The sequence below is a fragment of the Lepus europaeus genome, chromosome 10 (genome assembly GCF_033115175.1).
Source record: "Lepus europaeus isolate LE1 chromosome 10, mLepTim1.pri, whole genome shotgun sequence".
Lineage (NCBI taxonomy): Eukaryota > Metazoa > Chordata > Mammalia > Lagomorpha > Leporidae > Lepus > Lepus europaeus.
This window is the reverse complement of record NC_084836.1, coordinates 17,490,898-17,510,195: the sequence shown is the minus strand read 5'-3', so window position 1 is coordinate 17,510,195 and position 19,298 is coordinate 17,490,898. Positions and strand designations below refer to the sequence as shown.

Sequence of the window (19,298 nt, the reverse complement as noted above, 5' to 3'; positions counted from 1 at the left end):
GGGCTTTGGACTTTTATATTTCATCCGAGTTACAGGGCTATGTGGTCCTGTTTGCAGTTCCCTTCATGGTAAGTAGGAAGGAAATGAAAGTAATTAGAGCCCTTAGATGTAAATTTCAGTGATAGCTAAAAGATTCTTTTTTCCCCCAAGTCAGCTTTTGTAAACAAAGCTATGATGAGACTAAACCTGGGAAGCTACCAGAGCTCCATGACAACTGCACTGGCCAGCCATGGCGACCATCACCATGTGCATGTCATCGTCATTTACAGAGATGCATCTGCACACGGTAGGGATAAACATTCACTTTGGCTCCCAGCAAGAGATCACTAGCAACCAGTGAGGAGAAGGTGGGATGGGGAAGAACACAATTCGAGTCAGCTTTCTTCTCGATGGACTCAGACAATGGTAAAATGAAACTGTTCTTCCACTTTCTGGGTGTCAGGCCACAAACAGGCATGGCAAAGATACCCGATGCATTGTGATTTCTCATCTTGATATCAGATTATGATATAGATTTTTTTTCTTAGTGTACATATCTGTATGTAAAGAATTAAAGAGGCAGGGTAATTCTCAGAGACTCAATGTTCTACAGGAAATGTCTTTTACCATCCTTCTTATTTTAAAATAAATAATAAAAACACACCCTTTACCCATTACAAAGCCAGACCATAAAAAGGAACAAATGCCATGTATTAAGCCCTTGAACCCCAAAGGTCTGTGGCACGGCAGCAGCCCTGCACAACACCACTCTGCTTACTCACGTTTGCATGCACTTTGCTTCTCTCCCAGAGCGTCGCACGGCTCACGATGGGAATATAGCAAGAGGATTTCTGAAAGATTCGAAACAAACCATTTAGTGTCACTTCAGGAATTTTCATACCATTATATTTCCATTTCTGAGATGATTTTTAGGCACAGATGCTAATCCACTCAAACAACAGCTATTTGCTTACTAAGTACCTGGTACTGTCCAGAGCACTGTCATAGGTGCTAAGGGAACAATCTGGAGCCCAAAACACAATTCCTACTCTCAAGAGTCCAGCGGAAACCACAGGCAGGAACCAAAAAAACATTCAAATACACACCACCCAACCACCCCCTCCCCCACTCTTCCAGCTTCTAGTAATCTCAGTTGAAGTTCAGACCAACTATATTTGTGAACTTCCTCATGAGAGAGAGAACATGCAGTATTTATCTGTCCATGTTTGGCTTTATTTCACTAAACATAATGATCTCCAGTTCTGTCCATTTTGCTTCAAATGTCAGGATTCTTCCTATGACTGAATAATATTTCATAAAATGTAAAAGTATTACATGTTAATCTAAAATTTCAAAAAAAATATTTTAAAGAGAAAGCAACAAAAAAGAAATCACAAAAATGAACACAAAATTTCAACTGTGTCACATGTCACAGAGAGAGACAAAGTATTTTGAGATTATTCTGATAAATTAGGATGACATAGAATCAAACATGTTCATATTACTCACAGATCCATGAATATAAATAAGAAAAGACTGCTGCCTGTTCAAAGTCACTAATTTGGATCTATTAGTCTATGCAGGATCATCATAGAAGAACCTGACTGAAACAAACACATAATGCATTTGATGGGTGTTTTCAAAGGAAGCAGGGAGAGTACCCTGGGGTCTCACAAGGGTGGGAAACTGTTCCATTTTGCTTAAAATATCAAGCCTGAAAAAGATAACATCAGAATTTGTTTTCACACTTCTGGTTTTTAATAACTTTGTTTAGGCTAATGAAAATATTTATTTGCTGCCTATTATGTAAAAGATTAAAGTTACTGTAGAGAAATAATTTATAATGTTAAGCATGATTGTTCAAGTAAATTGCGGTATACCAAAGAAAGAAAGATCATGCTATCACTAAAATCTACATTGCAGGAAAACACTTGGGTGGTATTAACTATTTCCTTTTTTATACAGATATAACACATAGGATTCCACACTAGTGTTTCCACTGGAACCTCTCTAGGTTCTTTTTAATTTTTTTTTTATTTTTGAGATAAATATTTCCAGTTTACATCATAGTTAAGCCTTAATGCTACACTAAAGAAAGAATTCAACAAACAAGAAGCCAAAAGACCATAGTTAGCAGGAACACAGACAGAAGCCATAAACAACAAGCAAATGAAAAGATGTCAACTTCACCAATAGCCAATAAACTTCAAGATAGTCACGGATCATCAACACTACGGTAGTATATAAGTCTAATAACGTACCCAACAAAGATTCAAAGTATAGTTTGACAAAACACTGTATTTCCAGCAAAACTGCTACACTCAGGCATTCCTTTCGTTTTGGTTTTTGTTTTTTCATTTTTAAACTTAATTTTAGCTACCGCATGTTTAATTGGTCACAATCCCCAGGTTCATAACTGTTTGTTGTCCTATATTTTCCACATAATGCCTTGTATGAGCTGGGAAGACTGAGGTCACGAAGGCTAAGGACAGGACATAAGCAAGTGTTGGAAAAGCAATGGCACGTTCACCACTACCCTTTCCTCAAAGATCCAAAGAATCACATAAATAAAGGCAAGATTTCAACAACACTGAGTGTTAGGAGGGAGAGACCCGTGTATGTGACTTGGATGGACACTGGGCTCCCAAGTAGAGAACTAAAGGGAAGAAGAGACAATGGCTTCTCTGACATTGAGTACCAAAAACTCAAGGAGGGTGACAAGAGAAGTAGAAGGAAACAGAAGAAAGCTAAAAGTACTAGAAGTTGGCGGATATAATTGGGGAAGGTAAAGAGAGCTCAGTGCACTGTAATTGCATAGTACATATACTATAACTGCAGGTTTGGTGGGGACGTGTGGGCCACACAGATTTATTCTGCCATGAAACCAAGGAAATGTGCCTCTTTTTAAAAAAAAAAGATTTTATTTATTTATTTGAGAGGTAGGGTTACAGACAGAGAGAAGGAGAGACAGAGAGAAAGATTTGCCATGTGCTGGTTCACTTTCCCAAATGGCTACAATGGCCGGAGCTGGGCCGATCCGAAGCCAGGATCCAGGAGCTTCTTCCAGTTCTCCCATGCGGGTGCAGGGACCCAAGCAGAGAGCTGGGTTGGAAGAGGAGCCGCTGGAACTCAAATCAGTGCCCATATGGGATGCTAGTGCTACAGGCAGAAGCTTAACCTACTACGCCACAGCACAGGCCCCACAAATGTGTATTTTACATAGTATCCCTGACCCAAGTCTGTACTGGGCACCTGATAAGCACCAAACTTAAAATAATGGCCAGGGAGTGCAGTGGAGGATGGCCCAAGTGCTTGGGCCCTGCACCCCATGGGAGACCAGGAGAAGCACCTGGCTCCTGCCATCGGATCAGCGCGGTGCGCTGGCCACAGCGCGCCTACCGCGGCGGCCATTGGAGGGTGAACCAGCAGCAAAAAGGAAGACCTTTCTCTCTATCTCTCTCTCTCACTGTCCACTCTGCCTGTCAAAAAAAAAAGTAAAAAACTCTCCTGAGATCCTGAAAGGAGTCCTGGAAGAAATCCTAAATTCCCAACATTTGCATTTGACGCAGGTTGTAACTACTCAAGATAACACAACCAGGTAGTGATAAGAGCCAACACTCAGTATTCAGTCTGAGTCTGGACTCTGTGTTCCATCCCATAATCCTCTCTTCAGTGATGTGGTCCCAAATTCTCCTTTGGTTGGGAAAGCAATCCCATGGCTGCAGGCAGGGGAAGGAACATCACTTTGAAAAGAATCACCAGGTGTAGACTCAGGTGTAGACTCAGGCCCATCCCTCTAATGCGCTTCTCAGTTCTCCACCTCAGGGACTCCCTGCCACTGACGCCAAGCATACACTTTCACACATCTGATGTCTTCTGAGCAGGGAACCTTTGCCCAGGGTGGTCAGCCCCGAGTACTGGATGCTGTCCCAAACTACACTGCTCTGACACATGTCTCACTGCAGTGGAGAGCCTTAGAGCTGTGCAGGTTGTGAACAGCACCACAGTGGCATCAGTTCCAGCACCACTGGACCATCTGTAACACAGCAGTCCCGCGATTTCTGCTCTCGAGCCAGCATGGCTTCACAGTGGCCAGGAGCCCGAGGAAATCACACACACAGGGATTTTTTTTGTTTTTAAAATTTTTATATGGTTTTGTTGAGGCATAGCTGATACACAAACTGCATACATTCAATCTGATGACTTTGGAGATATCTGCAGGGGAAAAGAAGAACCAGGGATTGTGGTTACATGATTTCTTAAATAAGCATTACCTTGAACTTTTAAGCAAGGCTAGAATGCAGGTAGAGTTTTTTTGTAAACAAAAAAGCTATTGTAATTAACAAACCAAAAAAAAAAAAAAAGGCTCGAAAGAACAAAATAGCTGGGATATTCGTTGCCAATCATTAACCTGATTTTCTAATGAATATGGCATTAGGCATTCATTAACAATCATTTGTGTTTATGTTGAACAGTGGATGTATAATGAAGGTTGGTAAATGAAAGCAAAATTAAACCAGGGAATTTTGGACACTTATAAAGCAATTAACTTGTTTGGCAGTAATTACACATTGAAAGCTAAATCAAGTGCATTTAGAAAGCCACAAGAGTCGCCACATAAACCAGAGGTGCTTTGCTCTAAAATAATAGAAAAACCTCTCTTTCTTTCGAAATGAAAGAGAAAAGCAAAAGTATGGTATAAATGACAAACAAGGCTCGAGCCTAATGAAAAGAAATGCGGTTACAGCCCATATGTTAGAGAAGAGGCAAGTTACCAAAAAAATAGGACAGCTCAGCTAATTAAAGGAAGAAAAAACCTTTTGTCACAGCAATGATGTGAAAACAGGTGGTATATGCTGGAGGGCTCAAGTTTTTGTTCTGTTCACACGCACAGGCATGCACACACATGCGTGCACACACACGAGTCTGCATACTTGAACCACCTATTAGCTGTGTGAAGAGTAAATACTCAATGCGCAGTCAGGCCCTTCGGTCGACCACTGTATCTCTGTAGCAGGTCTTTGTCACTGTCGATTTTGTCTTGAAGGCTGTGCTGGCCCATGGTCATTTAGCACAAGGCCCTAAAGGCCAGTCATTCAACATTCTCAAGGACTCTATTTTTTAAAAAGGAGGAGTGAGAATAGTACTGTGGTAAATAAAAGAGAAATGCAGGAAAAAGCATTACTGATCTGTGATAAAGCAAAGGCAATAAACGCAAAATTCCATATGGCCACAAAATTCCTTGTTGCCACAAAATTAGCCAGTAATACTCCAAAAACACATTCAAAATCCAATGATTTTTTCTGATGAGAAATGAACGTTCTCAGAATTTTCAGCCAAGATATACCACAGAGGTGCTGTGTGTGAGGTTTTTTTTGTTTTTGTTTTTTTTTGGGGGGGGGAGTCCATCCTCACCACCCCTCTGATGGTTCCCCTGCAGGATAAAGTCTTCAGTAGAGACCAGAGCTGAGCAAGTGGACAAAGGTTTTTAAACTGGAGTGAAAGCCTTGATCATCCTCTTCCAAAAAGATATGAAGATTCATGAGCCCTTCCCATCTGACAAATAATTGCAAAAAGGGGCTTGTTAGTGAGGGAGGGTTAGTAAGCAGAAGAGAAGTTCCCGGGGGGGCTCTGTAAAGGGCAGCTGGCTTTGTGGAAACATTTGCGAAGTGCTTGGGCATCCACTATTCCAAAAGCAAATACTTGCTTTGCCTCTGCAATTGGAATGGAAAATGGAAACCAGGAGATGGTTTTTGAAACCCTTGCTTAGGTTATTTTAAATGCTACCAAATTAAAAAAAAAAAAAAAGTTTGCCATGATAGCATGGTACATGTCTTGCAAAAGATGCCATCTCTCTTTGAAGAGAGAATTATTTCATTTCCAAGCAGAGGATGAAGACATTAAGCTAAAGAAGAAAACTCATTTCTCATTTATTTGAAAACTTTTAAAATATTTAGATGGTCTATTTAGTTCTAATCTAGTATACAGTATTTCCATAGCAGTTTTCTTGGTCAGAAAGTTGCTTCTTGATTTTGATATGTATCAAACACTAGCAACATACCAGTACACTATTTCATTATCTTGCAGGAGCCAATACATTTTCCTGAGTCTCTATAGGTAAATATATTTATATATCTGGAAATTCAGGGAATACATCTCTTCTGTGGGCACCTACTATTAATCCAGTTCCTCTTGATTTGTATTGTGCATTGGAACTGGACTAATTAAAATGCAGATTCTGACATGGATGGTCTAGAGCAAAGTCTGAGAGTCTACTGGTATACCAAGCTCTCATGTGACAGTGGTTCCTCTACAGAAAGATATTGATCCGTGGATGCTGGTAGCAGAGAGCTGACTTAAAGAGTTAATAACATCAAGACTATAGGTCACCAGGCCCATCGCTGTGGGGCAGAGGGTTAAAGCCCTGGCCTGAAGCGCCGGCATCCCATATGGGCACCAGTTCTAGTCCCGGCTGCCCCTCTTCTGATCCCGCTCTCTGCTATGGCCTGGGAAAGCAGTAGAAGATGACCCAAGACCTTGGGCCCCTGCACCTGGGTGGGAGACTCAGGAGAAGCTCCTGGCTCCTGGCTTTGGATAGGCATAGCTCCAGCCATTGTGGCCATCTGGGGAGTAAACCAGCAGATGGAAGGCCTCTCTCTCTGTCTCTGCCTCTCTCTGTAACTCTGTCTTTCAAATAAATAAAAAAAAATCTTTAAAAAAAAAGACTATAGGTCACCCAAACCCCGGAAATAGGTCATTTCCTCTCCAAGAAGAAACCTGGAAAGTACAATGAACCAAAAATTAGGTAACAGAGGAATATCTATTAGAAATGAAATATACAAGAACAAGTTTTGGGCATCACTGCTTCTCATCACCTGTGTGCTTCTTGGCTGGAGCTTTGCTGAGGCTTTTTTGCCCTCACATTCAATTGTTGGAATCAAGACAATTCACCTTATCAAGTAATTATTGATGGGCCACGCACTACATTCAGCACTAAGGATACAAAAATAAATGAAGCAAAATCCTACAGTGCCCCCCTAGCAAAACTACCGCAGAGCAGAATAAAGACTATTACAAAACGGTGTGTAGAATACCAGAGGAGCTCCTTGCCCAGACATAAGGAGAAGGACCATTAGACAAATGAAGAGTCCTAGGAAACACATCTTAGAAGAGATGTCAGCTATTCTTAACCTTGAAGCAAGAGTAAAAAATACCTGGTTGAAGAAGAGAAAGGAAGACTGTTGCTGGTGGAGGAGCAGCATGGGGAAAGTTTAGACCAGAACATTCCAACTCCCATGTTAGCTGCTACCAGGCAAAACAGTAGAGGCAGCACTGCTCTGGCTCCCCTCAGCCTCTGCCAGAGGACGGTGGAGCAGCCACTGTTTTTATCTTTAGGTATTTTGCACATGAGAAATCTAAAGCTCACAGGATATCATGGCAGCCAAGGTAATGCCACTGTGAAGAGGTGGAGTTAGGACTCCAGAATGAGTGAGTCTGCCTCATAGCAGAGCCTGTGTTCCTTGCACAATATTCTGGTGTCCCTCTGAGCATTTCGGGATGACTGGATTTTGGAGTTCGAGGCAGCAAGTGACAAGAGGGTGACACGGCATTTTCATGCAAGTGTTCCATTCTCTATCTCTCCTTCCTTCACCTGGCATTTTATTTAAAAACACAGAAAAACACTCACCCCAATCCCCTGGTGACATAAGAATATAGTTGGGCAGACTTCCTCTTTCACAAAGAACCTTGAACCGTCTAAATAACTGAGATTTCCCTCTTGGTCTTGTTTATTTCTTACATTTTAAATAGCATTTTAAATAGGGTTTGTTTTTTGTTTTTTGTTGTTTTTTTTTGTTTGTTTTGTTGTTTTTTTGTTTTTTTGGTTTTTTTTTTTGTTTTTTTGTTTTTTTGGGTTTTTTTTTTTTGAAAGGCAGAGTGAACAGTGAGAGAGAGACAGAGAGAAAGGTCTTCCTTTGCCGTTGGTTCACCCTCCAATGGCCGCCGCGGCCGGTGTACCACGCTGATCCGAAGGCAGGAGCCTGGTGCTTCTCCTGGTCTCCCATGCGGGTGCAGGGCCCAAGGACTCGGGCCATCCTCCACTGCCTTCCGGGGCCATAGCAGAGAGCAGACCTGCCCCAGGAAGAGGGGCAACCAGGACAGAATCTGGCACCCTGACCGGGACTAGAACCCGATGTGCCAGCGCCGCAGGTGGAGGATTAGCCTACTGAGCCGCAGCACCGGCCATAAATAGCATAGGTTTTTAAAAATAAGATTAGACCAGAAAGGCTGTCACCGAACCAAGAGAATTGTTGGCAAAGCCATAGCTAGTCTTAGGGAAACTTTGGCAATGTATTTAAAAAATAGCACCCCCTCTTGGGAGACACAGCCCTGTGACTTGCTTGCCCAATAACTGAACCTGGTTTTTAGCCTTTGTTTATCCCCTTAAACCAAGCCCCCGGGGTATAGGGCACACTCTTCGAGTGTTAGGTGGTGGCTCTGACTTTCACTCAGCAAGTGAACATAACACACAGTACAAGGATGAACACAGAAACTAGATTCCAAAAAGAAACTAAAGCAGAAATACAGGCTATGGGTATAGCACACAATACTCTCAGGAATTCCTGAAACTATGATGGGAGAACGAGAGATGGGACAGAAGCCAGACAGGGTAGCAGTGTTAAGTGACGACTTTCTCTCCCCCTAAATTATTAGAGACATCTAGGAAAAACTAGAAATAGAGGAAGGGGGTGTGGAGGGGAAGAAGTAGGCCTAACACACACAAAATTCAACTTTAAATTCAAAAACATCAGCTCCTAATTCTAATCTTCTCTTCAAGGAAAACAAAATCATCTGGGATTTAAAAGATTCTTTGAATCTAAGAAGATGTAAACCTGATTCCTCTGAAAATAAATATGAAGACTCAATCTTAGATAAAATAACTCATTCTTTGTGTACCAGAATTATAAAATCAATTCCTCAGTTTCTAGTTGTCAGCCACTGATCTCAGAAGCTCAAGAGCAGTGGGAAAATGGATTAACACATATACTTACATAATTATTGCCTTTTATTAAAGTGTCACTTGTAGACAGGTTTCTTGTTCAACAATGAATAAGCAAAATTAACTGTTCAAAACCCAAAATTGTACAATCTTTATCAACTCCTGTTTTTAACAATTTTCTAGCAAAAGAGCACTAAAATACATTTGCTGGCAGTATCTCCCTCTCTCGGTTACAGACTCCAGGAGATGGACAAATGACAGTTCCGTGCATCCAAAGATCAGCAACTTCATTATAAACCAATGATAATAATTTTTAACTGTAGAAAAACACAATAAACTCTGAAAAAGGTAAACCTTAATAAGAGTTACCAAGAATAAGAAATCCAGTTTTAGTTAATCGCCTATTTCACCTATTATCATGGTTACCATTTTAGAGGACCCATTGAATTTTGAGGAACCTGCCAGTCTAGTCAAAAGAAACCACAAATCCTTAACTAACATATGCTAACTTTTCTTTGAGGAACAAAAGAAGCATCTTTGTTTGTTCCTCACCAGCAAACACCAAGCCATCTAAAAAGAGTCCTTTCAGTGGCAATGTTAGCAGGGAAATTCAATTGTATTTAATTAAGTTCTTCCCCAAAAAACTGCACACAGAAGCATCAAAGAGGTTATCAGAGGTCAGATGCCTGTCATGACTTTCTGACCCTCCCAAAATGCAAAATAAAAGATAGCGGTATCCCTGCTGGTAAGATGGGCTTCCACATTTGTGTCTCTCCCTTTCTGCTTTAATTTAATAGCAATCAGCACAATATGGCTGCTTTTTTCCTGAACAATAGGACGGGCAGAAGTTAGATTTACAACGCTGCAAGGGGGAAGATAGGAGACAAGAGAGGCTTACTATGGCTTTTAAGGTTCAATAAGAGCATACTTTGATACCCATAAAAAAACTTGAAAATCTGTTTAACATTCATTGTGGTCAAAAATGGACAGATGTACACCTCTGAAATCGTGTATTCTAGAATTATCTTCTGTGTCAACTTTTTATAGATTCTTTTTAAGAGGGATTTGCAGAAGAATAAGATTTCTCCCCTACTGAAAGTTAACTATGATATCTATCACACATTTATCAGCTCCTTGACTCTAAGTATGTTTGTAGTGATACTTATTTCCCACTCTCCATAATTTGTACAAGTCCACTAACAATCTTATAATGAGTACAATGTATTGACATAGTCATAAGTACTGAATGTGTTTCTGGAAACCAGACAAAAGTTAATTACCCAAATGTTATTTAAAGTCTTGAATGCCTAATCACAAATGAGTCCCAGACATGGACCTTACTTCCTGAGACATTTCATTTTTAGGAAATTACATTCTTCAGTGACACTAAAAAGAATCTTAGAAGCTGGGGCCCAGAAGATGTCTTAAAGCTCATTTATTCCAACATCCAAGCTGATGTCTGAATTCTCCCTACCCCATCACAGTCACCCCATTGTCATCTAGCCCACAGTTAGACAATTCTACAAACTCAGCTTCCCCGATCACCCATTTCCAGGGAGACAATCTTTCCAGAAGCAAAATTAGAAAACTTAAACTAAAGGGACCTTAATTTTAAGGTCAAGAACCCAAAATGTTAATCCTGGTTCTGCAACCAATTTAATATCTTGAATAATTCATTTACTCTCTCTGTGCTTCTATGAGAAGGTAAAAATATTGCTGTGATCATCTCTGAGTCAAATTTGTGTGTTCAAGTTTGTGGGCTGATTTTTCGTATGGGCTGTTGAATCAGGAGAGTGAATCATCTTCAACATGGACAGCAACTCAGATCAGCTGGGCCGTGGCTGCCTGGAAATGCGTCCAGGTTTCATGGGAAAGAGGGACATGGTGGGCAGAGATCATGATGAGAGCAAGTCTCGGGGTGGAGGGGAGATGTGCACCCCTGTATACTAACTTTACCCTAGGTAATGCCTTGGAAAAAAAACTGCAAGAAAGACATTTGGGACTGCAAATTTGTCCCAACAAGAACAGCAGGGAAAGCAGAGCAGGTGGAAACAGAAGGGCTACTTCTAGAATGATCTAATCTCAAAAATCAGAGCAGCCTGACTCTGTCCTTTGGGATCAGCAAACTCAACTTAAAAGTAGAAGACTCTGCACGTTCACATGCTCACTCTCTAGAAAACCACGAGAGAGGGGAAGAACAATCAACAATTACTGAGTACATCGCACTAACCCCATAGACTGGGAACTAGGATCTTTATTCAGATAAGAATACTGACTGAAAGTTAGATGATGGGTCCAAGGATAAACCAGGGGGAATCCGAACCAAGATCTATGCCCAGAGTACATGAAAGTGCACCCCAGTGACTATTCCCTTCAAGACAGAAAAACAAACAAAAAAACTATGCTACAGTTGTCTCCCCTCCTCTTCTCTCCAATGTGTAGTACCTTAAATAGCTGCAGTTTCCTTTGCCAACTTTATCCATTAAATATCCATAACATCAAGCATATGACAATGAATTAATTTGCCAGATGTCAAAAAATGTCTGTCTCTTTTAAGTTATTATATCATTCTAATAGAGGTATGTATTTAATTTTATTAATCATTCTTAATAAGCAAATTTTAAAAGAAATAATAATCAAAGACTTATTGTCACTGTGCAAAACTAGAGCAATGTATTCCTTCCTTAACTCTCTACTTTTCTCCCATTAGATATAGTATCATCAAGTTCTATAAAATACAGAAATATAAAGGTAAAACCACAGAAAGTAAGTTTGTGATAGACAACTGTTATTATGGTCTGAATGTTTGTGTCTCCCTAAAATCCACAGGCTGGAATCTAATTCCCAATGTATTGGTATTAACAAGTGGGTCCTTTGGGAAGGTACTAGGTCATGAGTGGGACCAGGGCCTTTATAAGAAAGACCTGAAGAAGCTCATTTGTTTTTCCATCATGCAAGGACACAACAAAAGGGAGCATCTTTGAAACAGAAAGCAGCCTTTACCAAGACACTGGATCTGCTGGTGCCTTGATTTTGGACTTCCCAGCCTCCAGGACTGTAAACAATAAATTTCTGTTGTTTATAAATTACCCAGTGCAAGGTAATTGTTACGGCAGCCTGAATGGACTAAAACAATCACACACACAGAGGGAGAGAGTCCGAGAGAGAGAATGATTAAAAAATGGATTATTTTAATGCTATACCCTAATTTACCTCCAAATATTAATCATAAAGGAGCCAAAGATTATTCCCCCTGGCAACAGTGAGCAGTGCCATGTGCACTTGCCATGAGCCAGTGCTCTGAGTTTGTAGAGCATAATTACCCAGACTACTCTTAGACACAGGTGCCACATCTGGACCTGTTACCAAGGCAGCCGAACACCATCTGATACCCCAGGATAAGCACATTTCTAGAACTCTTTCTGCAGACTATCATTTTAACTCTGTCCAAATTTTTAACCTTTGAATCAGCACAAGTAAAATATCATAGCACAGAATCAAAATGAGAAATACACTGAACAACAAGCTCATTTTCATTGAACTGCATTTCAAATAAATGCTGAGAATGTCCTCCCTCAATTCAATGGCAAAGCCAAATAGACATGGTCAACGGAAAGCTATAAATGTCAGTTTAACATTAAATGGTGTCTATGAAGTAATATAATTAAGTAGAGGATTCTTGCATGATTTTGACCACAGAAGCAAAACAGAGTTGCATGTAGTTGGATTCTGCTAAGAAGGGAACCAGTGAAAGTAGCCGAAGTCATCAAAACAATATAAAGGTAGTTATAAAAATGGTGATGCACATGCCTTCTTTGGGGAAAGAAGCAGCAGCCCAGTGAGACTGCCCTGGGCATGGCACAGCCCTGTAGGAATCAGAAAAGAGGGAAATACAAACTTAATGGGAAATAATTTGTTTAAATTATGAAGGTAAGCATGTATGTCTAAAAACTCATGGATATTATAGAGCCCTATCCTTTCTTGCAGATTCTGGATCAGCTAATGAAAATAATACATTTTTATATAACTACACCTTCGCAGTGCCTCACCTCTCCAAATCAGTCAATCCTGCTACTGGGAGAAAGTCTTGGACTGACACACTAGAGCTGTTAGGAGCCTGTTCCTGATGGTGTGCACTTATAGCTGGAGCCAGGTAGGCCATTACTGGCAGCATTTGGTAGCCTAGCAAGCAAGTCAGTCCTGCATCAGGTCAGACTCCACGTCTGGTAAGAGGTGATGCCACCAGGTCTAATCCCAGACCCCTTCACTGCACAGCTCATGCCTCATCCACTGCAGTCCATTAACACTGGTCCACAGACCAACTGTATAGCCTCTGCCGTATCCTAAGCATATAGCAAAGGTAGCTCTTGGCTTTTATTTTAAGACAGCTGCTGGCTAATCTTCTGCAGAGTATCATGACAGTCTGTGACTCATGCTTTACAGTAACATATGCTTTCAGAGTTTAATTTGGTTTTGAACAGGATTAAACGTGCTAAAAATCAGACCACAAGATATTCATAATGAGAGACAGAACACAATAGTCACCTTACATGAAGAGTAATTATTTAACATGAATTCACAAATTGCTTGATGGTGTTTTCTTGTGGAGACAGGCACAGCTGCTGCACTGAGAAAGTGCCAAAATTTTCCCCCTGTTCCAAGAGAAAATCCCTCCACCTTCTGTGGGTTTCCTCATTCTTCTCTGATGGGCCCACAAGACTTAGCTGCTGCTTCCTGAGATATCGTTGTCTTTTTCCATAGTGTTTCTTACTGACCCTTGTGCATCTGGGCTGTATATATGTGTGGGGTGGGGTGTCATTTTGGTTGTTTTTATTATAGTTCCAATTTATGTTCTTCAATAGGAGCATGCACAGTGATATAAAATAATACAGAAGTACAATATAGAAGCCATGCTGGTTTTTAAAAGAGCTGTGACTCCTACAGTTTTTCACTTAAACTGAAGAGCTGGCAAGGCATGCAGAGTATGAGAGATAGTCTATGAACCAAAAGGTTTAGTGCATGATAGGGGATGGGAAAGAATGGGTGCTGACCAGCATTGAGCAGAACTAAAACCATGGGGGACACCACACGTATTTTCTTGGGAAGTAGCAGTGGCAGCCAGAGAGCTCCAGCTGAGACTAAACAGGAATGATAAATTTCAGGGAATAACATATCTGATTGAGACTGAAGAAAGCAATCAAGCAGCCCACTCCCCAGAGCACTGGTGACTTGACTCTTACTCGTGTGATGTGTACTTCTCTATGCAGGCAGTCAAAACAGAGGTTGGCTTGGGGAGGGAGACAATGGGTGTTTGCCCTGACATAACAGCATTTCAAACATGTCACCCTCCCTGTCAACATGATGTCTCCTTCCATACTTTGCACATTTTACATTTATTTTCTTTCAAATCAGTGACTTGAGAATTGAATTAGAATCTTCACTCCACGTTCTATGCCCTGAGCATTGAATGTCAAAGCAAGCTTTGTTACTGAGTGAAATATTTGTTTGCACAGCAGTTGCACAAAAGGTATTACAACTTGTATGTGATGCTCAGTGAACTGGTTTCCAATGTTGATGTCATTTTACTGAAAGAAAGGGACTATCCTTGTCCCCCTCTCAAACTGGAAATTTGATAACTGTGTCTTCCCCAAGTCTTCATCTAACACTATAATGAAAGCTACCTGAATGTACCAGCTCAGGAACGGTTAGTTTAAACATATAAACACCTAGGAGGAACACCTTCAACACCTAGGAGGAAAGCAACATTGAACAGAAACTACCAAGGGGAAATATAAATGTCATTTCTCTCTTCTATCCCTGAAACAGGAGCAATTCCTGAGCGGTTCTGATGGGAAAGTCCCCTGCCTTCACTGTGGCACAGTCTGTTTGCAGTGTGCGATCCAAATCAGAGTAAACCTAATTATCCAGCCACACTAAATGGTCTCTTTGCCTCTTCTCTGTTATCGCTCTCCTCCAATCCGTCTCCCAAATTGACCTGGATTGATCTTCCCAAAGAGCAACCTTCACATTATTTTCCCTGCTCAGAAATTTCCAAAGACTCACACGCTCCTCTGTTTGGCATTTAAGAGCTTAAGTTCTTTGTCCAAACCACTTCTCCAGCCTCAGCCCCCACCACTCTCTCTGTATTCTCTTACTAGTCCTCTAACACACCTCACTATCTCTGCGGCACTCCCACTTGCCAACTTATAGGGCAGTCTTCAACTCTGTTCCTACCCTATCTGTATCCAGGTCCCAATCTTAATGACCCAAGAGACCGGTCTTAGCATTTAAGTACTTTGAGATGAAAGACTATCTTGCTTATTTTTGTATCTCCTCTGTAAATAGAGTACCAAATGGGTGCATTTGGTACATGCAAAGATGGATAGGAGAAATGACTGCATTGACGGGTGAGCAGGTAATAGGATGATCAATGTATACGTAAATGAACGGACGACTGCATGGATGATTCAACTGTTGGTTGAAAGAACGAATTGTGTTATTGCATGAGATTCAAGTAACAGAAACCACATCTTTCAAAGTCAGTTAACACTAAAAAGAAAATTCTAGAAAAAGGGCATCATTCACTCCCTAATTTTGGCCTAATCCAACTTTGTTTGCAGAGATATTAAAAGACAACTTTGTTACTATGCCCTATGGCCAAGAGATATTTAGAAAAACTGTTTAGTTCCATAACTAACACGGATGATATTTAAATTAACCTCTACCCACATAATTTTTAAAAAGACTACCTATTCAAATCCTCCTTTTGCTAACTTGGAAAATCTTTTCTCTCAATACAGTAATCTTCATGTTTGAAAAAACTCAGTTTATTGGAACCTGTCAATTGCTAAACACAGATCTCCCCCTAATATCCAAAACAGGGCCATGAAAGTCAGATACCAGCAGGCATGCACTCAGATCAAACAACATAGCCTCCTCTTATCTAACATTCAACACTAAGAAGATAATTTGATCTCCCACAAGCAGCAGATCCCTAGCAGTGATTTTGATACATGAAGAAAGGCTGGCTTAGATCAGTGTGTTTGCTACAATAAACACTAGCAATTTATAATCAATAGCTAAGCAGAAAGGCAGAAAATAATTTTAAAGCTGTTTTAGGAAACTTATTCTCTGTTGACAACATTTTTGGCAGCCATATTAGACAGCCTGCTAGTATTATATTTACTACTGAAAAAAATTATGGAGTTCTTTCCATGTGGGCTTCTAGCAGTCTGAGGCCATCAGGGAACAGAAATAAACAGGGGAGTTCTAAATAGCTGCACCAGAAAAGAGACACCTAACCCAGTCTTGAGATAGCATGCAAGGCTTCCTAAAGAAACCGCCACCCCAAGCCAGCCAGCAGTTAAGACACCACATGGATACTTGTATTCCCATCCTGAAAGGCCTGGTTTGAGTTCCAGCTCCCTTCCAATCCAGCTTCCTGCTTGTGCACACCCTGGGAGGCGGCAGGTAATGGCTCAAGTTCTTGGGTCCCTATCACCCATTCAGGAGACCAGGATTGAGTTCCAGGTTCCTGGCTTTGGCCTGGCTCAGTCTCAACTGTTGTGGGCATTTGGGGTGAACCAGTGGATGGCTGATCTCTTTCTCCATCTGTCTCTCTGCCTTTAAAATAAACAAAAATTGAAAAGAAAGTGCCCTCCAAACTTAGACCTGAGTGAAGTGTGAGTGGAAACATGAGGTGAGGCCATTCCGAGAACCACAGGGAAGGCGGTGAGATGGCAGCCCAGGGAGGAAAGGGGATTCGACGGCAGATAAAAGCTGGATAAGAAGCAGGGTTCAGGTGGCAAAGGACCTTACACACTTGTAGAGGAGTTTGGAAAGTATCCCAGAGGCAATGGGAAAGCATGAAAAGGTTTAAACCAAATGTGTGAATTTTTTATAGAAAGATCTACTTATTTATTTGAAAGGCAAAGTTAGAGAGAGAGACAGAGAGACAGAGACAGACACAGACACAGACAAACACACGTTCCATCTACTGGTTCACTCTCCAAATGGCTACAACAGCTGGGGTTGGACCAGGCCAATGTCAGGAGCCTGGAGATCCATCTAGGTCTCCCATGTGGGTGGCAAGCACTAGGGCCATTCTCAGCTGTTTCCCAGGCACATTAGCAGGGAACAAGATTGGAAACAGAAGACACAGGATTTGAACCGCCACCCATATAGGATGCTGGTGTGGCAGGTAGCAGCATTTAACCTGCTGTGCCATGATGCTGGTCCAAAATGTGTACATTTTTTAAGCAAAGAGGATGTTTCAAATAAGTCACCTTGGCCCCAATGCGAAGGTGATATGGGATGAACAAGACTAGAGTGGAATCAAGGCAAGATGAGATGGGTGGTGAGTTAGGAAGCTTTGGAGAAAACAAGTCCTTGACCTCCCCAAGTCTGTTTGTGTCATTCAAGCCAACCACCATGGACCATGTTGTTAACAGCTGTAAAAACCCCAGAGATCCAACTTTCTGAATGGTCCCTACCCAGAGTCCTTCAGGGTAGACTTCCAAATTCTCCAATTCTGTTCAGAACACGTATCAGTCTTTATGACCTGACTATGTCCATTTTCTTTTTTTTAAAACTTTTATTTAATGAATATAAATTTCCAAAGTACAGCTTATGGATTACAATGGCTTCCCCCCCCCCATAACTTCCCTCCCACCCACAACCCTCCCCCCTCCCACTCCCTCTCCCCTTCCATTCACATCAAGATTCATTTTCAATTCTCTTTATATACAGAAGATCAGTTTGGTATATATTAGGTAAAGATTTCAACAGTTTGCCCTCACATAGCAACACAAAGTGAAAAAATACTGTTGGAGTACTAGTTATAGCATTAAATAACAATGTACAGCACATTAAAGACAGAGATCCTACATGATATTTTTTAAAAATTAATTTTCTATGCAATTTCCAATTTAACACCAGGGTTTTTTTTTCATTTCCAATTATCTTTATATACAGAAGATCGATTCAGTATATAATTAGTAAAGATTTCATCAGTTTGCACCCACACAGAAACACAAAGTGTAAAAATATGTTTTAGTACTAGTTATAGCATCACTTCACATTAGACAACACATTAAGGACAGATCCCATATGAGATGTAAGTACACAGTGACTCCTGTTGTTGACTTAACAATTTGACACTCTTGTTTATGGTGTCAGTAATCTCCCTAGGCTCTAGTCATGAGTTACCAAGGCATGCTCAATCAGACTTGCCCCAAATGGTGGAGTTAGAAACGTGCCAGGGGATTCCAATACAATCCCATCAAGGTGGCATGTACCAATGCCATCTCACTAGTCCAAGTGATCAATTTCAGTTCACAATTGATGACTCTGATAGGTCTAAGAGTCAAAGGGATCACACAAACAAGACTAGTGTCTGCTAATACTAACTGATAGAATCAAAAAGGGAGAGAAGGATCCAACATGGGAAGCGGGATACATAGCAGACTCATAGAATGGCAGATGTCCTAAATAGCACTCTTGCCTCAGAATCAGCCCTTAAGGCATTCGGATCTGGCTGAAGAGCCTATGAGAGTATTGTAGGCATGGAAAGCCAAGACATCCTGGAAAAGAAAAAAAAAAAAAAGAAGACCTAAATGAAAGATCTCTGCAAGTGATATCCCAGTGGAAAGAACGGGGCCATCAAAGGAGGTACCTTTCTCTGAAGGGAGGAGAGAACTTCCACTTTGACCATGAGCCTATTGGAATAAGATCAAAGTCAGCGAACCCTAAAGGCTTCTATGTACATTTTCTTTAACTGAACCTGACTTCCTCAGCTTGACCTTTGGACTTTTTAAAGAACATTAGCTCGGGATCACCCTTTGGTCATTTCCATGAAGGTGTCACTGGTCAGTACGTTGGCATAGCTCTGGCCTTCTAAAGCCAAAACCCTGAGATTAATTCCCCCCAGTATAACCTGGGAAAGGGATTTAGACTCAGGGTTTTCTGCCACAAAACTAAACATATAAAGATGGTTTGCTGCCACAAAATCATCCATAATTGACTGTACAAATTATATATATTTCATGAGATATCACATTTAAATCATCCTTCATATGCACACATTTTACATAATAGTTATCACCATAAACATATTTTCACATGTAACAATATATTGTAGAGATGTTCTTGTTGCTACAGCTTTATAATTAACACTGGAAAGAACTTGGTTCTATCTCCTTAGCCAAGCTTGCTGTATCCACTAAGTGAACCTTAGCACAAACGAAAACAACTATAGAAAATGGTACGCAACAGGGGCCCCTTTCCTCCCGAGATGTGAAGGTCTTCTGAGAACACAGGAGCC

General features: G+C 40.9%; 1 protein-coding gene across 2 annotated transcripts in view; it reads right to left on the bottom strand.

The window, feature by feature from the left end:
* The window catches only part of C10H12orf42 (chromosome 10 C12orf42 homolog), a 184,998-nt gene that overhangs the window by 120,588 nt on the left and 45,112 nt on the right, over nucleotides 1–19,298 (bottom strand). For both annotated transcript variants that reach the window (XM_062201990.1, XM_062201991.1), the window contains exon 3: nucleotides 762–830. In XM_062201990.1, coding sequence (XP_062057974.1) covers nucleotides 762–830 — 69 coding nt within the window. The remainder of the gene's footprint in view (nucleotides 1–761; nucleotides 831–19,298) is intronic.